At 37.5% G+C, this 20,269-nt stretch overlaps 1 protein-coding gene across 2 annotated transcripts in view; it reads left to right on the forward strand.

Moving 5' to 3' along the window:
• Positions 1 to 19,094, forward strand: part of LOC145479117 (inositol 1,4,5-triphosphate receptor associated 2-like) — a 27,485-nt gene extending 8,391 nt beyond the window's left edge. For both annotated transcript variants that reach the window (XM_081457375.1, XM_081457376.1), the window contains 34 exons: positions 526 to 595; positions 1,316 to 1,400; positions 1,845 to 1,915; positions 2,342 to 2,406; positions 2,744 to 2,796; positions 3,194 to 3,244; positions 3,425 to 3,502; positions 3,830 to 3,886; positions 4,528 to 4,578; positions 5,137 to 5,201; positions 6,547 to 6,664; positions 7,071 to 7,259; positions 7,361 to 7,456; positions 7,668 to 7,756; positions 8,142 to 8,179; positions 8,319 to 8,406; positions 9,253 to 9,337; positions 9,419 to 9,453; positions 9,810 to 9,849; positions 10,055 to 10,101; positions 10,337 to 10,377; positions 10,467 to 10,549; positions 10,977 to 11,078; positions 11,639 to 11,734; positions 12,337 to 13,034; positions 13,404 to 13,431; positions 13,902 to 13,973; positions 14,113 to 14,181; positions 14,698 to 14,733; positions 14,934 to 15,029; positions 15,494 to 15,662; positions 15,995 to 16,038; positions 16,349 to 16,791; positions 17,687 to 19,094. In XM_081457375.1, coding sequence (XP_081313501.1) covers positions 526 to 595; positions 1,316 to 1,400; positions 1,845 to 1,915; positions 2,342 to 2,406; positions 2,744 to 2,796; positions 3,194 to 3,244; positions 3,425 to 3,502; positions 3,830 to 3,886; positions 4,528 to 4,578; positions 5,137 to 5,201; positions 6,547 to 6,664; positions 7,071 to 7,259; positions 7,361 to 7,456; positions 7,668 to 7,756; positions 8,142 to 8,179; positions 8,319 to 8,406; positions 9,253 to 9,337; positions 9,419 to 9,453; positions 9,810 to 9,849; positions 10,055 to 10,101; positions 10,337 to 10,377; positions 10,467 to 10,549; positions 10,977 to 11,078; positions 11,639 to 11,734; positions 12,337 to 13,034; positions 13,404 to 13,431; positions 13,902 to 13,973; positions 14,113 to 14,181; positions 14,698 to 14,733; positions 14,934 to 15,029; positions 15,494 to 15,662; positions 15,995 to 16,038; positions 16,349 to 16,791; positions 17,687 to 17,900 — 3,662 coding nt within the window. In that variant the 3' untranslated portion in view covers positions 17,901 to 19,094. The remainder of the gene's footprint in view (positions 1 to 525; positions 596 to 1,315; positions 1,401 to 1,844; positions 1,916 to 2,341; positions 2,407 to 2,743; positions 2,797 to 3,193; positions 3,245 to 3,424; positions 3,503 to 3,829; positions 3,887 to 4,527; positions 4,579 to 5,136; positions 5,202 to 6,546; positions 6,665 to 7,070; positions 7,260 to 7,360; positions 7,457 to 7,667; positions 7,757 to 8,141; positions 8,180 to 8,318; positions 8,407 to 9,252; positions 9,338 to 9,418; positions 9,454 to 9,809; positions 9,850 to 10,054; positions 10,102 to 10,336; positions 10,378 to 10,466; positions 10,550 to 10,976; positions 11,079 to 11,638; positions 11,735 to 12,336; positions 13,035 to 13,403; positions 13,432 to 13,901; positions 13,974 to 14,112; positions 14,182 to 14,697; positions 14,734 to 14,933; positions 15,030 to 15,493; positions 15,663 to 15,994; positions 16,039 to 16,348; positions 16,792 to 17,686) is intronic.
• The last annotated feature ends 1,175 nt before the right edge of the window (positions 19,095 to 20,269 follow it).

A 20,269-nucleotide genomic window follows, 5' to 3' on the forward strand; every position in this document is an offset into this window, starting at 1 on the left:
ACAATATGACGTCATCACTGATCTAATTTGCATAATAGAAAAACTTCAATATCTCTAAAATGAAAAAGAATATTTCAAAAAGAAAAACACCATTCTTCTGTATTTTGAAAGGCCTTTCAAATAAGCAGAAAATGTTTTTCATGTCGTATGCACTTTAACAGAAATCAAGAAACGTTTTGCATGTATACTGTACAGGTACATGTATTTATACCTTTTATACATAAGCTATATCACACTTGATGGCCTTCGGTGTCCTGCGGGACATGATGAGGAATGAGTTGAGGATATCACACTTGGGTTAGACTCAGGTTCGCAATGCTGGAGCTTATCCCAGTTTCTATAACATAGAGACTTGGAGTGTTGTTACTCCTGGTGGAATTGATGTTTGTTCATCACAGGCAGCCTGCAAAGAAAGTTGTGCATGATGGCCTGGAGCTAGTGGATTTACTGTTGGGTTTAAGTTTGTTTCTAGGTCACTAAGTGTGGTGTTTACTTTCTTGACTAATGTTTTTAATATCATTGCAGTAACAAGTACACCAAATGGAAGTTCAGACAGTGTTGAGGGTCTAGGAGGACAATCCTCAGACAGAGATTGGTTAGTCGACTTTTTGCCAAGAACTTAACTTCAGTAGTACACTATTTTGAAGACAACCAAACTTGTGTGGTTTTTAAAGCAACTTTTCCAGGTGGAGGTGACTTGCTAAGCTGGGTCCTTTGATCTTGTAGTCCTTGGGTAGCGATAGTAATTTATGGTGTGCCAGCAACAAGACTGCTAGGTCCAACACTGTTGCACCACAGATTAAAGTGGTAGGCATTTAATAGCTACCAGGAAATGATAGAAGCAACAGGTCGGTGCCTTTAGTAAGACTTGAAGAAGGGTGCTGCTCTGGTGCAGTATACTTCAGGGAACAAGAGAGCAGTTCAGTATCAGGTTCCTTTAGAGGGTCAATTTTGAACAAACCCAACATTATACAGTTTAGTGGGAAATTCATGACAGAATACCCACTGTAGACAATTAGTGGATGCTGGCTCTTATTGACAGCAGTGGTCATAGAACAAATGAGTTCTTGAACAAAAACATGACTAAACAATGTGGGTAAACTTGTTCTTGCACAACATGTTGGATGATCCTGGCAGGAACATACCCAGGCCCTGAACTCCCAGTATAAGTGAGACTTATTTATAGTGATTTACTATGTAAAAGATAGATTTTCCAACAATAAGTTCTTGTTGTGGCAAAAAACCTCCCATAATCACTATATCAGCTTAGACTTGCATGTACATGTACTAAGTACTGTCATCTCTCTTTCTGTAGGGATAGTGAGCTGATTAATACCATTGAAACTCTTCAGCTCAATAACAAGCGCCTAATAGAGCAGCACAATGTTATACAGGCCCAGGTAAATGTACATGTAGTTGCATGTAATATACAAGCTGAGCCATAAGTACATTGTATCTGTGGCAAGTAAAATCAAGCTCATTACGGTACAGTAAAGAAGTTCACTTATAAGTCAGTCAAATCATGATTAATAAATATTAATAATATAATAATGACTGTATTCTGTAAATCTTGAAGCATTTCAAAGTTGTTAAATAAATGGAATCCATCTGTGTTTCCTACCATTTATAGGGAACTCATGTGAATTTGCCTCTGATATAAGAGACTCGGAATTTGTATGTAGAAATACATGTACATGTATATGACTTGTGTACTATGTTAAAGTTAAGGAAGCTCACATACATTGACTTGTATATACATGTACATTGTTATCCAAATTAATCAAATAATGCCATATTTGTAGAGTGTTCTTTCAATTGATGTTATTGTTACCCTTTTGCTATAGATGGAAAGTACAGAGGAAGCAAACAGCCAACTTACTGCAGAAATAGAGGGTCTACGAAAGCAGTTGAGAAGGTGATACACATTTCATGTGCATTCGCGTTGTGTAATGTTAGACCCTTACAAACATGTGCATGTTTAAGATAGGGTATGTAATGATATATTTTTGTTTTGTGTGATCATACTCCCAATCTGAATAAAAGGCACGTAAAAACATATCGTAACTGGTTCTATCATGAAATTTTGATAAACTGGGAAGCAAGTTGTTTAAAGTTTATTTATAATTCACATATTTATTTCTGTAGCCAAGTATTTATGGTCTCTTTAAGCTCTACTCTTTATGTTGCTGAACTGTGTTATTTCCAGTTACACTTGTTACTTGTACATGTACATCTAGCAATTTACTGTTAGTAAGGGTCTGCATGTGTAAAAGTACATGTACTTTGTAAAACTCTGCAGTAAATGAAGTGGGAAGAAAGCCATGTTTTTGTTATAATTTAGTTCTCAGCTGATCATTGAAAAGAGCAAGGGAAACGATAAAGAAAATGCAGAGTTAAGACAAGCAGGTTAGTGACAACCTACATTACTTTGAAATTATTATTGTGTTTAGCATTATACACAGGTGTGTACATGTATGAATTAATTCAACACCTTTCTGTGAATAGTTGCAAATTGAAGATCTTTTATGTTACATGTGTCAAGAGTATTGGTTACATGCAAATTTAAGTGGCATGTCCCAAGAGTATTATGTGACAAACTTTCTTTGACATTAATCCTGAATGGACCTTCATTTGCTCCAGTGATCAACAGTATTTGCATCTCATTTGTCCTGGTAATTGATCCATGTATGTTTGTTGAATTATGTTTACATACTAAGAACTTGTTATTTGATTCTTTAACCAGTTGCTGATGCTTTGGAGGCAAATCAGCACCTTCAAACAAAAATTGCACAGCTGGTGAGTGGAGTCCTGTTAATATATACAGTTTGTAGCAGTGTCCTTCATGATGTCACGCTTTGGTTCTCTCATTGTGCATATGTATACCCTATTTAACTAATTTAAGATTTTATTGGCAGAGCAGGTGACTGGTAAAATTCATTTTCTTGTGCTTGGCTGGACCTCACCTGAGTTTGCTGCTCGCTTTCCTCAAAAGTAGTTTCTGAGTAATCAAGTAAATGTACATGTACAAGGAAATCAAACTGCATGCATCAGCTACCTGGTTCCATGATAATTATTTTTAAAAACTTTCACTTTAATATTTTGTAGTTTGCATACATGTATACAAGTGCAGAATACTGCCTAATTTTATCAGGTCCATTACTAACTTCTTCTTTCTCTGCCTCTTTCTTATTAGGAGAAAGAGCGTGCCTTATATGAAAGTAATATAAATGAGGTTGAAGAAAAGGTAGGAAAATAACTTGCTCAGTTGTTCACCGTAACTGTGCATACCAACTGTATAATGTACATGTGTTTGTAGGCCTATGATGATGGTCAGTTTACATGAAAATATCCAATTATGTACACTGCTATAATTACAGTATGTAGAGTCAATTACATTATGGTACACTTTTGTTGTACCTCCCAGCTTCTGGAGACTCAAGCTCAAATAGAACTACTTGAGGAAGAAAGAAAACGACTTATTACTGATTTAGCTGAACAAAAGGTAACACATGCCTGTACAAATATGTGCATTTTAAAATAAACAACTAGGATACTTTTGCTCTCACTTGAATTTCTAGCTAACAGTCGTACTCTTAAAACATTGAATGACCCACTGTGTGCTTGTGATTCCCACTGTTATAGAAGTAACAATTATTACTTTGTTCCTTCTCCAAACATGTGAATCACTATAAGCTCTATATGATCATTTAGGTAGATTCATGAGGGAGTTACTATTCTCAGATCAGATCATGGTTAAAATGATCAGTATTGCTGGTTTTAAACAAGTCCTGTATAACAGTGTGATTTCAACTTCTTATTTCCATGGTAGCAATATTGTAGTGATCTCCAAGAGATTCAAGGAGTTAAAAATGACATGATTGCTAAGGTACATTAGTTCCTGCTTTTTGCATGGTCCTGTAAATGAAAGAGTGATTGATTGAAAGTGCTCAATGTTAGTGAACGGATAAAACCACAGTTTCTACATGTACAGTACATGTGTAAATATGTCTTTGTACTCTGACTTGCAGGCTGTACAGTCGTAACATTTTGGGACCAGAGGTGTTGCAAGTCACCAAATAAAAACATTCTGTCAACTTACATGTGCATGTATCGAGGGAGGTTTAACCAAGTCATAATTATTATAAGAACTGCAGATCTATGAACCTTCACTAAGGGTCACCACTCTAAAAAGGCCACTTGTTTCTGCCCAGCAGATGGCCCATACGTCTACTATTATTTAACCTCTCTACATGCCCTACAGCCACCTCACCACAATGGTTATCAGGCTACTAATTTGTAAAGTACATTCCAACTGCCAAAGTAATCTCTCAGTAGCAGCCACACGATGTTCTGTATACAAGCCCAATTTTTTACTGTATATGGTCGCGAAACTTGAACCGTACCACATATTGTTGGTCTCTGTTTCTGTTTGGTTTGTTTTACTGATTTATTTTGACTTTGTTACGTATTTATGTGCTTCAATAAGCATTTTTTTCTGAAGTCTCTAACTCATGTTTCTCTTTACAGGAATCATCTACAAACTCTTCAATGATTGCAGGTCTGGCATCAGCAAATGAGGTACAATGTGTATGTTGTGCAGTGGACATAGTGTAGCTTTATTAGTACCTTAATAATGAAATGAATTTCTTTTTGGTATCATATTTCGAATATTCAGTTTATACTTCAGTAATAATAAATCTACATGTACATGGTATACTGTTAAACGAGTTTAACAATAATACTCCAGGGTACCAACCTGAGTTGAGCCTCTACTTTTTTTCATCTACATACGTGTACAGTATGTTAATAGTTGGCTAGCCATTGCACAGTAACAGTGTTGCTCAGCTTGTAAGACCCCCTAGGAACTATTGTGCAGTGTTTGATTGAGCATTATTTCATTAAATTTCCTTTTTCACAGAGTGCAGGTCACAATACACTATGTAGAGACAATATGGAAGGAATAATGAGAATAAAAACAAATTCAAGTTACACTCTGGTACAATTTTGGCTGAAGCAAAAACTTCTGCTCCTGCTTACAGTGTTACAAATGACCTTACTTTGCAAGCTGGCTGAACAGAAATATAATGTCCTTTGTCCAGCTTGATGTAAATGTTGTTGCCTCTTTCTTTTCCCCAGGTTTTAAAGTGCGAAAAAGGCAGATTACAAAATCGTATTTTTGAACTGGAAGAGGACTTACTTAGGTACATCTCCAAGTTTTAGTTTTTAATGGCACCCAGCTCTTTTTTTTCCGAGCTAAACAAAAATTGAATGTTGATGAATTAATGAATTCAATTCAACAAAACTACGAATCTGGAGGTGGAGGGATCTGACCATTATCGGAAGAATTCAAATTGTCAAAACCCTTATCATTCCTATTTTCCTATATCGTGCGAGCTTGATATCAGTAAATAACGAATTTGTGAAAGACGTGAACAAAATTATCTTTGATTTTACTTGGAAGGGGAAGGATAAAATCAAACATTCTGCTCTTATAAGCAACATTGAAGATGGGGTACTTAAAGCTCCACATTTAGATTCTATAATAGAAACTCAGAGAGAAATTGGCAAGCAAGCAACTGGAAAAAAATTCTTCTGCATTATCTTGAACCTGTTGGAGGTAAATTTATCTTATGTTGCAATTTTGATTTGAAGAAATTGCCTACATGTATAAAGCTTCCAGCATTTTAAGAAGAATGCTTAAAAAGTTTCACAAAATGCTCTGCAGCAAATCGCATCAGTTTACAGGATCAAAATAGACAAGATCTTTCAAAAGCTATTGTACGGAACAATAAATTTATTTGTATTGGAGGCAAATCTGTGTATTTTAGAAATCTTGCAGAAAAAGGAATTCTTAGAATGGGGGATCTAATCTCCAATAACAATGAGTTTATTGTCAGAAGTACATGTAATGACAAGTTGAGAGAACTAAACATCTCGCCATTAGATATCTTCACACTTATTTCTGTAATCAATGCCTTATCAGCTGAATGGTGTAAATCATTAACCATGTCTGTTTCTATAGTCAGAGACGAGCCTTTCAATTTGCATCATGAAATTAAGTTAAGTTTTGATGGAAAAAATGTTTTAATAGAAACAGTGGTTTCAAAGACTATCTATAAGGAACTTTGAAATAAAATCGTCACTCCACCAACTGCCCAACTGAATTTTAATACCCTTTTTATCATTGACGTTCTAGAATGGAAAGAGATTTACAGCTTGCCATTTTGCACTTCCTTGGACACAAAATCGCGGAAACTTCAGTATAAATTACTTAACAGGTGTCTGGTAACGAATTCTTTTTAAGCAAAACTAGGTATTATACCATCTCCGGCGTGTTCCTTTTGTGGTGAAATGAGCGAATCCTTGGAGCACTTTTTTATTTCTTGTCACTATTCTAAGAATTTCTGGACTGAGGTTATAAAGTGGCTTGATAATGAAGGAGTTAAGATAGAACACCTTTCTAATCTCCTTCTAAGAATTTATGAATTCTGGAGGAGGTCCACTGTGCTCACCTGATTTACATATTATTTACCATTTGCTTTACAGACATAAAAGAAGCGATCTGTCTGCAGAAAAGAGTCAGTTGGTTCAAAATGGACCAGCTTTAACTAGCACACCATTTGCTCGGCAGTCTTCTCTGCAGCAGGAGCTCCAAGCCCAAGAGGTAAATGAATGAACATGTAAAATGTTAAGGGACGAGCTACATGTATAAAGACTTTTGTATAATACTTCCACTCATGGTTTGTTTCCTACAGAATAAAAGTAAACAAGGTTATTTAAACTGACAGTAGGGTGCAGTATAGGGTGGTTGGAGCGGCTGACTCTGATCCTGGTGTCCTTTAGATAATTAAACTAAAATAAGAAAATAAATCATTTGAAAATTGAAACCTCTTAAAATTTAAAAAAAAGACAAAATATAATGTAGTCTTGAGCTATGCCCACAAAATTAGACTCTGATATCTCTTAATTAGACTAAGGCTCCAGGAATCACCCCAGACAAGCTAAATGCAACTAACAAAAAAATGCCAGAGTGGGTACAACAAATACATTTTTAATTGATTTTCATGCAGACCAGTGAAACCAAGGGTCTTCCTTCTCCAATGGTGGGTGGTCAATTCAGTTTGAATGATAGCCTGGATGGTAGTGAGGTGGATGCGTCATTGACTGACTTGGATCAATCATGGCTGTCTGGATTGTCAATAGACTCAACCAGTACAAATGCCACTTTTGAAAAATACAGTATAACAGCAACACAACTGGTATGTGTATTGCAGTTGCATGTGTACATCTTCTAAATTCAATATCTCTTACTCAACTTTACGTTTACAATTACTGACTTGCTTAACTTTCTCTTTTCAAGGCGAATGAATTCAATGAGAAGAAAGAAAGGGCTCTGAAACAGATCGATGAATTAGCAGCTCTGGACAGAAGTGTAGAAGTTAAAGACAAACAGGAGGTAATAAAGATGTTTGTTGTCATATCTGTCTGTTGATAAGACAGTTACAGGTGCCAAGAAGATTACTTTTTACCAAGTACTTTTTATGACCCTTGAAGAATTACAACTACATGTAACAGGATTTGACTGTGTTAGTTTTAACATGGCAAGTGATTTTGATACATTGTGGGTCTATTTGTGCATGATCATGTGTACTTCTTTGAACTGTTAGGTTCTAAGGGAGCAGTTAACCCAAGAGCTGGATACATTTGCTGAGAGAGTGTCAACTCTCTGTGCAAAAAAGAGAGCTGCAGAGAAGAGGTACGTTTTGTGAAATACAGAAATGCTTCGCTGCTCTGTTAAATGCTAGTCTTTACTTACATGTATTGTAGTTATTGTATTAGAGTAACTGCGCTTTACTTTTATTGCCATGTTACATGTACTATAAATAAATAGATACATGTGCACGTATAAACGATTGGTTTGAATGTGTGTATAATTGTAAATAAAGCAGTTTATAGGACCTTATCTAGAAACCAAAAAACGAAATATCCTGTAGCAAGTGTACTCACAACTTTATTTAGGAGCTTGAATCACACTACAAAAAGCTGTTGCACATTTTTCAGTTATTGAGTTCTATGTATTTTATTATCTTCATTTTGAAAATAAATTTCAATGAGAATGTACTTTGTTTCTACCTGTGTAGGACCATGAAACTTTTAGCTACTGTGAAAAAGCTTAAAGGTTAGTTAATGTAAACAGTGCCGTTGTTTGAATTTGCACATCTCATTCTTTCCGTTCGTTTGAAGTCGCATCAACTAAGGAACAGCAATTAATTTTTGGTCTGTCACCCAACCTTTTTTTTTTTGTTTTGACCCGACAGAAGAGAACAAGCAGTTTTTTGAGGAGAGAAGTAAAGCTTATCAAAAGTTAGGAACAATGTCTCTTTGTAATGACGAAATGAGTACAAGGTAAGAGTGACTGGATCTGCTCCCTGGCTCCAGTAAATCAGTCACAAGAAAAATTTTGCAAACATGTATAAAACGTTTCACATCGATATTTACATTTTGTAATCTGCAAAGGGATAAACCCATCAGGAGGAAATAGTAGGAAATAAATGTAACTAAATCGCTTTGTTATACCCCCAACTCAAATACGTTTTCCGATTGGAGTGAAACGTGTCACGTGTCGTGGGTCAAAACTCACCAACTCTCTAGGGCGAACAAAACTCACTAACTCCCTAGGGAAACAACAACATGAACTTTCGACTCGCACGTGATCAGGTCGTGCTCCTTGAAACCGCGCCGGCAAATTTGTGAGCCAGTCGGCGTAAAGCAAACGATTTCTTCGCAGTTTTTTTCTACTTTGAGTTGGGAGGTCGCCGAGGGGAACATTGAGGTCGAGGGGAAACAAAACTTACTGTCTCCCGCGGGGCCAGTCACAAGTGCTTATTGTTATATAGCTGGCGTTTTTCCCGCTACTTCGCGCCCATTTATCGGTTAGTTCATGGTCACATGACATCTAACAATGAAACTGTTTCCCGCCAAATGCCACGAGCGAGCAACATAGCGAATACTATGACGTCAAACGGGAAACAGCTCACTGTTACCCGCGAAATGTTGACCGCTGTTGCACGTCATTTGTCAATAAAGTGATTATTTGTTTTCCACCGGTTTGACCCATCTGTTTTGCAATATAACAAATTTCGTCTCGGGAAACATTGAGATTCTCGGGAAACAAATTCACTGTTCCCCTCGGGGCCAGGCATTAAATGTTAAATGTTCCTCCCAAAGATTTATGTAAAACATTTCTTTTAGAATGTTGGAGCTTGAGGGGAAACATGAACAAGACATGAAAACTGTCACACAGCAGAGTGAAAAATTGGGATTTCTTGAACAGCAGGTAAATGTGCAGTGTAATGGATGTCGTTAATTTATCCAGTAAATTCTTGTACCTTACAAAATATTGAATTTTATCCCACAGCTATCAGCAGTCACTTCGGATTTGTTTAAAACTAGGTAGGTTTGAAAAGAACTGTTTGTAACTGATATAATTTTGTAGCAAGGTATTTTAAGTGTTTCCCTTTGAATTACTTCAGGCTGCCACTTAACCTAGATGTGAATGGAACCCCTTCTGTAATATTGTCTGGGCTACTCTATAAGCTTGCAAGACTTAAAAATTTGACCTTTCCTTAGGTAAAAGGGAAAACGATTGTTTTGGCAATGGAAACCACCCTGCCTTTGAGCCATCTGGTTTTAAATAAGGGCCACATTTTTGTGGGCCAAACCATAGATCAGTCGAGTTAATTAGTGCGGCCAGTTACTAGTCAAAGGGTTTTAACTGCAACTGAAACCTTTTCCCCATTTAAAATCAGGGACGAGAAAGAAAGTCTTACAAGATCTATGGAAAATGAGGTAAAGTTATCATTATTTACACCTGTTGACAATGAGGCAAGTTGTTACTTTGGGTATTGAATGCATCCGCCAGTCGTAATTCGTTGTTAATACACGCGAACAGCTGGCAAGGGAAGAAAATTAATACATGTTTACATAATCACAGTTGAGTCTTAATTGTTGATTTTCTTCACTCTCATGACGTTTTCTCTTCTCTTTTTTTCAGAAACTTTTAAGTTCAACACTGGAAGATGAACTTGTGAAACTTAGAAAGTAAGGGCGTGCTAGGTTTCATGTAATGTAGATAACAAACTGTTTTCGTGCTCGGGTTGGTGTGTAGAGTTTTAAGGTGTGCATATCTTAGTCACAAAAGATGAGAGATTTGTGCCTTTTACTTTGTTAAAAGAACTTTATTGAACATTTTTAGACTCTCAAGTTATCATTTGTATAACACAAATTTAGTGTAATAGAATAATCACAATTTTTTGTTGATTGGTTGTATTTACAGAAGCCAAGATGAGTTGGAAAGTCAGCAGACAATTTTGTTAGGTAATCTTATGATGTATTCATTTCATACTCGACACTTAGCTACAAGAGTGTTAAACAACTAAGAAATTGTTGTTCTTTGCTTCTTAAAGTGAGAATAAAAGAACTGGAAAGTGAATTGGTAAAAACGACGTCGCAGCTTAATATGGAAAAGAGAAGAACTTCGACATTAGAGGTAAGTGTTGCGTTCCCCCCTTCACAACGGTATTTTTCAGAGCAAGTCACGAAAATCACCATGTAGTCAATGAAGCCCTTCAGTAACTACGTGCTATTACAGCTCTCGAATTCTGGAGGGAACGAAAAATCCTACGAAATGTCGGGGGCTGTATTGAAAATATATATCAACTTACATATGAACACATGATTCCTCATCGCAGTGATATAAACAACTTAAGCTGTGATGAATTTTTCTCAGGCTTTAATTTCACAGCTGCTTACAATGTAAGTTGTGCATATATCTGCGATGATCAATCATGTCCTCATATCTTTCTCCACAGTTCACACATATGATCTTTTAGTATATATCCACTTGTACATGTATCAACTTACATATGTTACCGTGTAAGTCAACTTGTGATCTAATTTCTGCCATTGCCAAACAGGAGTCCATTCAGCTGTCAGTTTCAAGGCACTCAGATGAGCTGAAGGAAATATTTGAGGCAATACCTAACAACGATACAGAGGTTCTCAACAGAAGTAGAGAGGTACTCTTTTGAGCACACTCAGTTCAAATGCATACTGTATAATTATTGCGGTGATTTCAGTATAGAACGTTACTTGCTATGCCCTTTAGGAACAGCAGTAAAAATATGTACACTTTGTTAATATAAGAATATTAATATAGTTTATAAGAATATCGAGGCTGAAGTTTTCGAAATTTTAAGAATAAACTCGAGGCCAAGATTTTGAAAAGTATGTGATTTTGTGTGTTGAAAATTTGTAAATACAATACAATTACATGTTTTTAACTAAACCGTATAAAATCTAAGAATATTCACAAGAATATTTTCAGCCTTAAATCGGCAGAAAAATAAGAATATTCACCCTCGGCCGGAAAAGCAATTTGCTCTGATAAAAAAGTGTACTGTGGTCTGGTTTACACTGGTAATATGCTGTAGCTTGTTTTCTTTCTTTCTTTCCTTTCCTTTTCCTTTTTTTTTTTTTTTTTTTTTTTTTTTTTTTTTTTTTCATTTTGTACGGTAGGTTTTGTAACTACTTGCGTCGTTTTCGTCATCTGTTCACTCAATGTTTGGATATTTTTCAGTCACCCCGTTGTTCGTCACCTTGTATCACTGGTCACATGGTGAGGACAAAGTTGTATGATTATGTTTCACAGTCTGATACAAGCAGAAGGATGCAGGTTTGTTGGCTTCTTTTTTCTAATTTCAGTTACTTTCAATGAACAAGGTTTTAATTAGATACAAGATCAAAAGTGTGTTTGGTACTTTGTTGGCCAGTCCTGTTACAAAACTTGATTCTTGGCGAAGATAGCATACCCTGATGTCCTTAATACTCTTCACTGCATGGCTTGGTAGTCGTCAATCGCTGATTTTAAGCCCCTGCTATTCCTCTATAATTGAACATTATAAGGGCTTTTAAATTATTTAAACAGGTACGCCTTTTGCTTTTCTCTGCTCCTTTTTCCTTTCCACTGCAGATTCGTTGTAAGCCTTCTTGTCTTCTTTTGTTTGTGATCAACATTCGCGATTCTCTTACGAAGCATTCGAGCCGGCCAGGCCGGGGTCATTATGATGCTATCGGGCAAGGTACTTTATTTACGCCTTGCCTCTGGGAATGTATGGTAAGTGGGTATAGTCGAAATATTAATGCTGTGGGATAGGGTAGGGGATGAAAGCTCTGATGGACTGGTGTCCCATCCAACTGGAGCAGCGGTAATACTCCTAGTCACTTTATGTGTTTCTCAGTAATTGTGGTTTAATTGCTTTTCACCTGCACTTTCAGGGCGTCGGAAGAGACTCTCCAGATGGAAAGCCTGTGAATGAATTTGAAGAGAAAATTTACCCTACTTATCAAGAGGTTACTATGGTCCATCAGAAAGAACAAGCCACTGAAAGTTGGCTGAGCAATGACTTGTATAAGCGGCGATATTCTTCTCTCTCCAGTGACTCTTTAAGTTCAAAAAGTGGTAGACATGAAGTAGATGGTACTTCTGAATCACCTAGTGGTAAATTTTTGCAGCTTGTTGAAAATACTGGTCGAGAATTGACAACGTCGAGTAGTCAAACAGATTTAAAGGATTTCGTAACGACAGGCTCACAAACGGACCTTCTAAGGGAAATCGAGTTGATCGAGAGACAGATTAGTGTTGCCGATAAAGCGACGATTACTGACGAAGATACTCAAACTGACGGGAAAAACCGACGACGAAAATCAGGCGTAACGGAGTCTCAAGTTCCAGAAATCAGGACAATAGAAAAGGAAAATAAGACTGATAAACCTTCATCAGAGGATTCAGGCTCTGGTAAAACGAGTCTAGCTGTCGACAAAGAGAGGTCTGCCACAAAGTTATGGAGAAAGAAGCTCTCTGTGGCATTTAAGATACCGGAAGAGTTTGATTCTTACGCGAGTGAAACAAGCATGGCGTTAGAAAGTTCAGTTGGAAGCAAGAATTTTGTGGATGGAGTGTCATTACGTGTCAGGTAAGGTGTGCTTATCTTGGGAGTCAATATGTTATGTATATACCTATTTCGTCAGTCTCACCTATTGCATTTAGACTTATAAATTGAATGACAATTCTTGCTTATATGTTTTAGTTTGTTTTTGTTTTTTCTAAGTAAGCGTAAAAACGGAGTTTTCTATTTCTGCGTCTTTGCCCATAAGGAGATTCGATGAAGAGTTAAACTTTTCGTGGCATTTGTTAATTCCAGAGACTATGACCATAATCTCTTGGTTAGTTTTCAATTTTAGCGAAAGATGCATTTGTAAAACGTAATGATTGTCGTATTATTGGTTGTGTACTTTACCAATATTTTTTGTTTGACCAAGTTTCTCGTATTATTTGTCTACAGGCCAGCTCCAAATGAAAAAGAAATCGAGGTAAAGAGCAGTGAGTCTTTCAGCTTATTGGTGTCTTTGATAACCAACGTCATAAGACGGCTTTGCACCATTACAAAATAGGAAGAAATGCCAATTGGCATGTACCTATAAATTCAGTGTGCGGGTTCTTTTCTTCCACTGCAATCTTCTCGCTGGTATTGTTTTGGACCTACTATGAAATTTCAACCGAAACGTAAAGAGAGACGTAAAACGAAAATTCGTATTTTTTTCCATACATCCATGTATTTCTTTGAAAGCCTTCGGGTATTTTGTTGTTTTTATGGGGAGTTTTTTTTTTTTCCGATAGATAGATATATAACTTTTGAATTGGGTTGGTGTGGCTGATGACAAGTCTGGCTCTACTTGGTCAAAAACATAAGCAGGAGATAAATGTTTCACCTTCACTGGTACCTGTTTGACAATTAGTGTATGTGTAAGTGTCATTTTGGTTTATTTTGTTTTCTGAACAGAAACAGTTCAAGACTCTGGTGTTAGCTTTCCAAACAGATCAAGATACACTCAACCGACGACTGGAAATTCAGGTAAACTGATTGTAGGAGAATTGATTTGGTGGCCTTTACTGATAGCTACAATGTCACTATCTATTTAGGCATTGCAATTACTTACTTCATCCTTGTTTTTTTTTTTGTTTTTTGTTTTTTTGTTACGTTTTGCGTACAGGCTCGAGCCAGAGATAAGGCGGAATCCAACATGAACAAAGAGCTGGAAAGCATGTCAAATGTCCTTAAGGTATCGAGTAAAGATATTGCTTCCAGACTCTAGTTGACATAATAAGAAACAAGATACCGAGGCAGAGTCATATTTTTTGGCGATCACAAGCTTTCTACGTTGTCACAGCGTCTTTCTCAAGTGAATCGATTCCCGTCACATTCACTTGAGAAAAACGCCGTGACAGCGTCCAAAGCTTGTCACGGTGATCGCTAGAGCATTGACTCTGCTTCGGTATCTTGTTTCTTGTCAAGTCCTTAAGGTACTTTGTAAAAAGACATCTTACCCATTCATTCCAGGAATGAAACAGTGAGCTAGATCCTTACATTCAACATGCGTGTCAAGTTTTAATCGTTACAGTGCTATCTTAGTAGTCAACAAACAGTGAGATGCAAAGAAGTCTTAAAAAAACGTTTTAAATTCGCTTTGTGTTTTTGAATATCGTTCAGTGTTTTTTGTAATATGTGAATAACGGTAGTGACACTCACGTTTGTTCTTATCTCTTCCGTGTTTTTTTTTTTTTTAATTGTTTTATAGGAGTTTGAACAAATGTGTTTTACTAAGGATATGCAGGTACGTCGTGGAAAGGAGGCAGAAATTGTAAACTTCCTTCGTAAAAAAAGCCTTGGTCTAGAGTAACATATTTTTGGTCTAAACACAATCTTCGTTATAATTAACTGCGGTAAAATCTCGCACGTAACGTCAAGCGCTATACTGCTTGTTATAAAGTAGCGACCGGATAATTAGATTAATGGCGAACGTTTTTATGACAGGATATGTTGTCGGTATTGAAGTCTCAAGTAGAAGTAATAAAGAAGTCTTCACAACGGGTGTCAACTCAAACAGAACAACATGGTTGTGTTCAACAGGTTAGCTATACTGAGGTTAACAACTAAAATAACTATCTATAAAGGTGGTACGTAACTCACTTGACTCATTTATAGAATATCTGAGAACCTTTAACCTAAACGTTTATAAAGACGACGTTGTCGGTATCAATCTTCTCCAATCTTGTTCCCCGATAGACTTAATGATTGAAACAGTCCATATATTGATGTGAGGTTTCCCCCGATTTGAAGAACGTTTGGTGTATTGTAGAAAAGTAACTCAAGGAAAAATAATACTGGCAACATTTTCTTGCAACTTGTATTACCCGTGTGTCACGTTATGACAACTTTGTGGCACTTGTGTCTGCTTAGCGCAACATACAGGTTGCTTCTGTTTCCAACTAGCAAGAACACTTTTCAACTTGCATTTCAACTTTGTCGCACGATAAGTTGCTAGTAATGTTTCCTTTACGTAACCTGACTTTGTTTTAACTTGGCTTATGTAGGAAGCTCGCATGTCATCCGGAGTGGAGGTCATGATAAGCCACGCCGAGAACTTGACGCGACATTTAGAGCGTGTACGAGAAGACCTAAATGAATTGCGTCTGAAGGAAAGATTAGTTGCTGATGAACCCGTGACAGCTGGAACGTTAGCTAATGGACCTACCAGACTTGGTAATAATAACGTTGGAATAAATGTTGGCTGTTAATCTCACAAACAAAACTGGAAAAACAATCCCTTGGCAGTTATTGATTGTAATAAATCAACAAAAGAAAATTCAAATTACATGCTCTTCGTGCTGTAAAAATGATTATCTACTGTATCGTTTTGTGGTGTATCATTCAAGAAGTTTGTGAAGGCTACAACTTATTCCCCATCTATAGCAGCACTTTTTATTGCTTCCGCATCAGTCACCAATTCCGGCATTTATTTATTTGTTTATTTATTCATGTATTTGTTTGGTTATTTATTGATTTATTTGTTTTTATTTATTTGCAATGTTTAGATTCTCAGAGGGTTGACGGTCCTTCATCTTCCCATACTCGTCAAGTAAGAATACTTCTTGGTATCTTTCCAGAAATTTGGAAAGACTGTTTTGTTTACTTTACTTGTCTGTCAGTTTGTCTTATTTTATTTTGCCAACCATTCTACTCTTTAAGTGCAACAGAATGATAGGTCTCTGGTTCATTTCGGTACCATTTTTCTCACACTCCTTCAATGTTCTTCCTTTATTTTATTTACTGTTCTAGTCACGAAATTTTTAAAATCTCTTTCAAAGTCTGTGCTAGCTTGTACATTCTTCTTGTCACGATCAACAACACGAGGAGAATTTTTCAAGATTGGCATTCTTTTGTTTCAGCCTGAAGCAGGAGGCGATGGTACAAAACAAAATAGCCTTCTTAACTTCGTCATGGCCTTTCACACTACCTCAATGCGTGCCAAGGAAGCTCTCCGAAGCTTTAGGCGTCGTACAGAAGCTAGCAGACAAGAAAGAGAGGCTTCAGGAGTTACGCCGCCCCGGGCTGTAGAGCCATCTACAGTGAAAACTGATTCTTTGACTGAGAGCACCTCAGAAGACAAGACAAACGATGTTCCAGAAGTAGTTGTCAGTGGTTCCGAGGGAGAAAAAGACACAAAAAATACACAGGAGGAAACAGACGAGGGAGAAGCGGAACAGGAAGAGCAGGTCGCTCCTGAAGATAATCCATCGGCATCTCCAGATTCGGATGAAATCAAGGAATCCAGTGAGCATGAAAGTGAAGGCGGAGAATTCGAGTCAGAAGAAGATTCAGTGCAGCCAACGTAAGTAGAGACTCTTTTTGTGTAACTGATAGATTTTCCTACTTTCAGTTACGAACGTTGGCGGCTGACTTTTGTTTTGAATTCTACCTGTGAGAAAAGTTCCGGTGTCTTTATTTCTACTGCTCTCTTGAGATAAATTGGGATTTTATTTTCTTTGACAGAGTGTTCAGTAATTTGCAAAGTTGCAAGAAGAATAACGGCCAATTTAGACAGAGCGATTTTTGCCTACAGCTGTCACATGCGACGGGGTTACGACACAACATAACAAACGAAATCAGTCCCAAATGCTTCCGGTCCAGACATAACTGGATCAGGTCGGTTTACTCGAGACCGGAAATGGGAGCGGTTTCGGACTGGAACCGTTAGGAAAGGCCCTGTGGGTCAATAGACTGAGTTGCAGATTATTCGTCGACGGAACCAGAATTAAGTTAGGAAGCATGTCTTTAGCATGTTGCGTGCGACAGTTCTAAGCAAGACTGATCGAACCTTCTAAATCAACCCTCTCGCAGGGAGTGAAATGGTTGAGTTTGACAGATTTGGAGTTAGTCAATAAAGAAATCTATTTCTACTGGGGAGCAGGGCTGGCGCAGTGGTGAGAGCGCTCGCCTCTCACCAATGTGGCCCGGGTTTGATTCCGCCCTGGTGCCATATGTGGGTTGAGTTTGTTAGTTCTCGCTTTGCTCCCATGGTTTGTCTCCGGTTTTCCTTCCTCCACAAAAACCAACATCTCCAAATTCCATTCCGACCAATGTAGAAGCCCCGCATGAAAACCTGCTAATTAAGGCTGATGTGGCTTCCTCTTTAAACAGTTGTGATTTATTTTTGTTTTATATTTCCTTGAATTGTATGGCAAACTGCCCTCCCTTATTTGAATACTCCATTAAATTATTTTCAGAGCCAAGAGACCAGGTGTGTGCTGGAGATGTTTATCAGCTGCATTCAGGTTTACGGTTTCTGTCATCATCTTGTTGGTGGTTTTGGTGATTGGAATAACCATCGTGAACAGGCACAGCAGCGTCATGGTAGACAGATACTCTATTTTAGCAAGAATACGTGAACTGTTGGAGCCCGTTGGACAAGTTATTTATTATCTTAAACCACCTAATTAAAGAGTTAAGGTTAACTTTGAAGTCAGTCACAGAATACATTATAAATGTAAGAAATTATTTATATTTTCCTTAGCTGTTAGTAATGTTTGATAATAATATATACAAGGAAATCTAAAGTATGTGGTTGTCTAAATAATCAGAATAAGAGAGAGAGAGTAAATAGTATATCAGCAAAGCTGGAAAGTTGTAAAATTACTGACGTGATGAGATGTGTTATATATAGTGCAGAAGGTTTTTATGACAGTTACAACAATCACATTCCTCCATCGTTTTTACACGCAATTTTGTCCCTCAGTTTTCACAACTTCATCGCTATACTAGACCTCAGGATAATGCTCGCGCACGATACCATGTACCGCAATGATTTATTAAGAAGAGGTTAAATATATTTATATATCGCATGTAATTGCAGATTTTATACAACTATGAATTTTGCTAGTTGAGCAATTAAGTTAGACATTATAGATAATTGTGCTATCGTTGTTTTATAAAACGCTTAAATCTCCCGTTGTTTCATGCAGTTTGTAACGAGCTAGCTTTTGCCTGTGGTTCTACAGGTGAAAAGAGACTAATGTAAACTACGATCCAGTGGGTCGCAAAATCACTCTGCTAAGCCATTTCAGTCAGTGTTTGAATGTTTCATGAAAATGTGAAATGGCAAGTGTTTCCTGTGGTTCAGCCATCTTGCTGACACGCTAAGCCGTTTTAAATGTCAGCTTCATGACCTTCACGATGTTCGTTTTGTAACAGTGCTCCTGGAAGAGCCTGTAGGTTATTCGCATAGACCATTCTCATTGACCACTTACAAACCACATGTAGGCCATTTTATTCGTAGGAACATCTCACTCTAAACACCGCAGGTCTCTACTTCCTACCAAGAGATGTAACTCTCTGTGTTGCGCTGTTCTGGGAGCAGGTGTAGTTTTAACTTGCCTCAGCATATTAGCACGTAGCAGTCTTCTGTTAGTGAAAATTTACAATGTTTTCTTTATTATAGAGAAACTCACGGTCACATACATGACGACTTTGATTTCACATTTATAGTTCAGTGATTGTGTTCAGTACGCATTTAGCACCCCGAGACTTGTTCCAAACTCAGTTAACTATTTTAAAAATCAGAGCTACTATTAGATACCGATTCACTAATATTAGTTCGTGGCATTAATTTATTAAATAAACAGTTGTGCGTTTGCAGGAGTGCTAATTCGTTTATTTATATTTAGTTGTCATTATCCAAAGATGGTAACTGATACATGCACATATACATCTCTTGCTTTAATACTTAGCGGAATTAAGTTTGGCATTGTTGATGTTGGTGACTGAGTGTACGTTATGGGCATCGATAGATGCGCAGTTAACCATTCGGCTAAAAGGTACGTTTCACTGTACTGTCAAATACTGCTGGGTATGTTGACAAAAAAAAGAGGAGCTGAAATCCCCCGCTTGCTTGGCATGTTCTGTTCCTGTTTAGCTTTGGCTTACGTGTCAATTCTCGAAACAGCGTGTAACACAAGACGTCAATAGCGTGACGCGATCTCGTTAAAAACGGGAAGATATGAGGTGTCATGGGTCAATTAGTCAATCTTTCCCTCCATTTTAAAAGAAACCTCTCCGCACCTCAGTTCCAGCCTCGTAACTAAGGCACTGACACGAAAGAAATGACAGCATTTAAGCCATGAAGGGACAAGATTTATTTGAGTACTAACAATCGCTGCATTATGAACTTCCTTTCAGTACAGCTCGCTCGAACGTGTCTCAGTGAAGTGAACAATATTAGACAAATCGGCTTTGTGGTAACATCTAGTGAAAACTGACCAATCATATTCTGGTTAACACTGAAAGAAAGCTGTAAGAAATACAGGATGGAGAAATATCTCATTTGGAAGGTTTAATGTTTCACTTCGTGAATCAGTCTTTACCCTTCGATAGAGATCCGCCCACCTCATTTTCAGCCTGCCAGCTGAACCAGTCACACAAATAAATACATTCATATTTGTGACTACTGCCCTGCTTGTACAAACGAGCGAGGAGCGAACCTGACCTCAAAACATCTGAAGAAAACGAAGATGCTGAGGAGGGCAGTTCTTTTGAGGATTGCGACTTTTCTTGTTTCCTTAGTAGCATTAAATCTTGAATAATGTGGTAATTTCGGACGTGCCTCGAAGGACACAGTATCTTTGTGCTCTAAAATGGTTTGGTACGTGATGCCTTTGAAACTGACCAATCGCGCTGTACCAACTAAACACTAGGGAGTTTAAGCGAATTACTACGGCTGGTGCTACTACGGCTGCCGTGACTGAAAAGGTCTGGGGAGAGTACGACTCGGTGGTCTGCCAAATTTTAAGTTTAGCGAGTAAAGCGAAATACAA

This window comes from Orbicella franksi, chromosome 2 (genome assembly GCF_964199315.1).
Source record: "Orbicella franksi chromosome 2, jaOrbFran1.1, whole genome shotgun sequence".
Classification (NCBI taxonomy): Eukaryota; Metazoa; Cnidaria; class Anthozoa; order Scleractinia; family Merulinidae; genus Orbicella; species Orbicella franksi.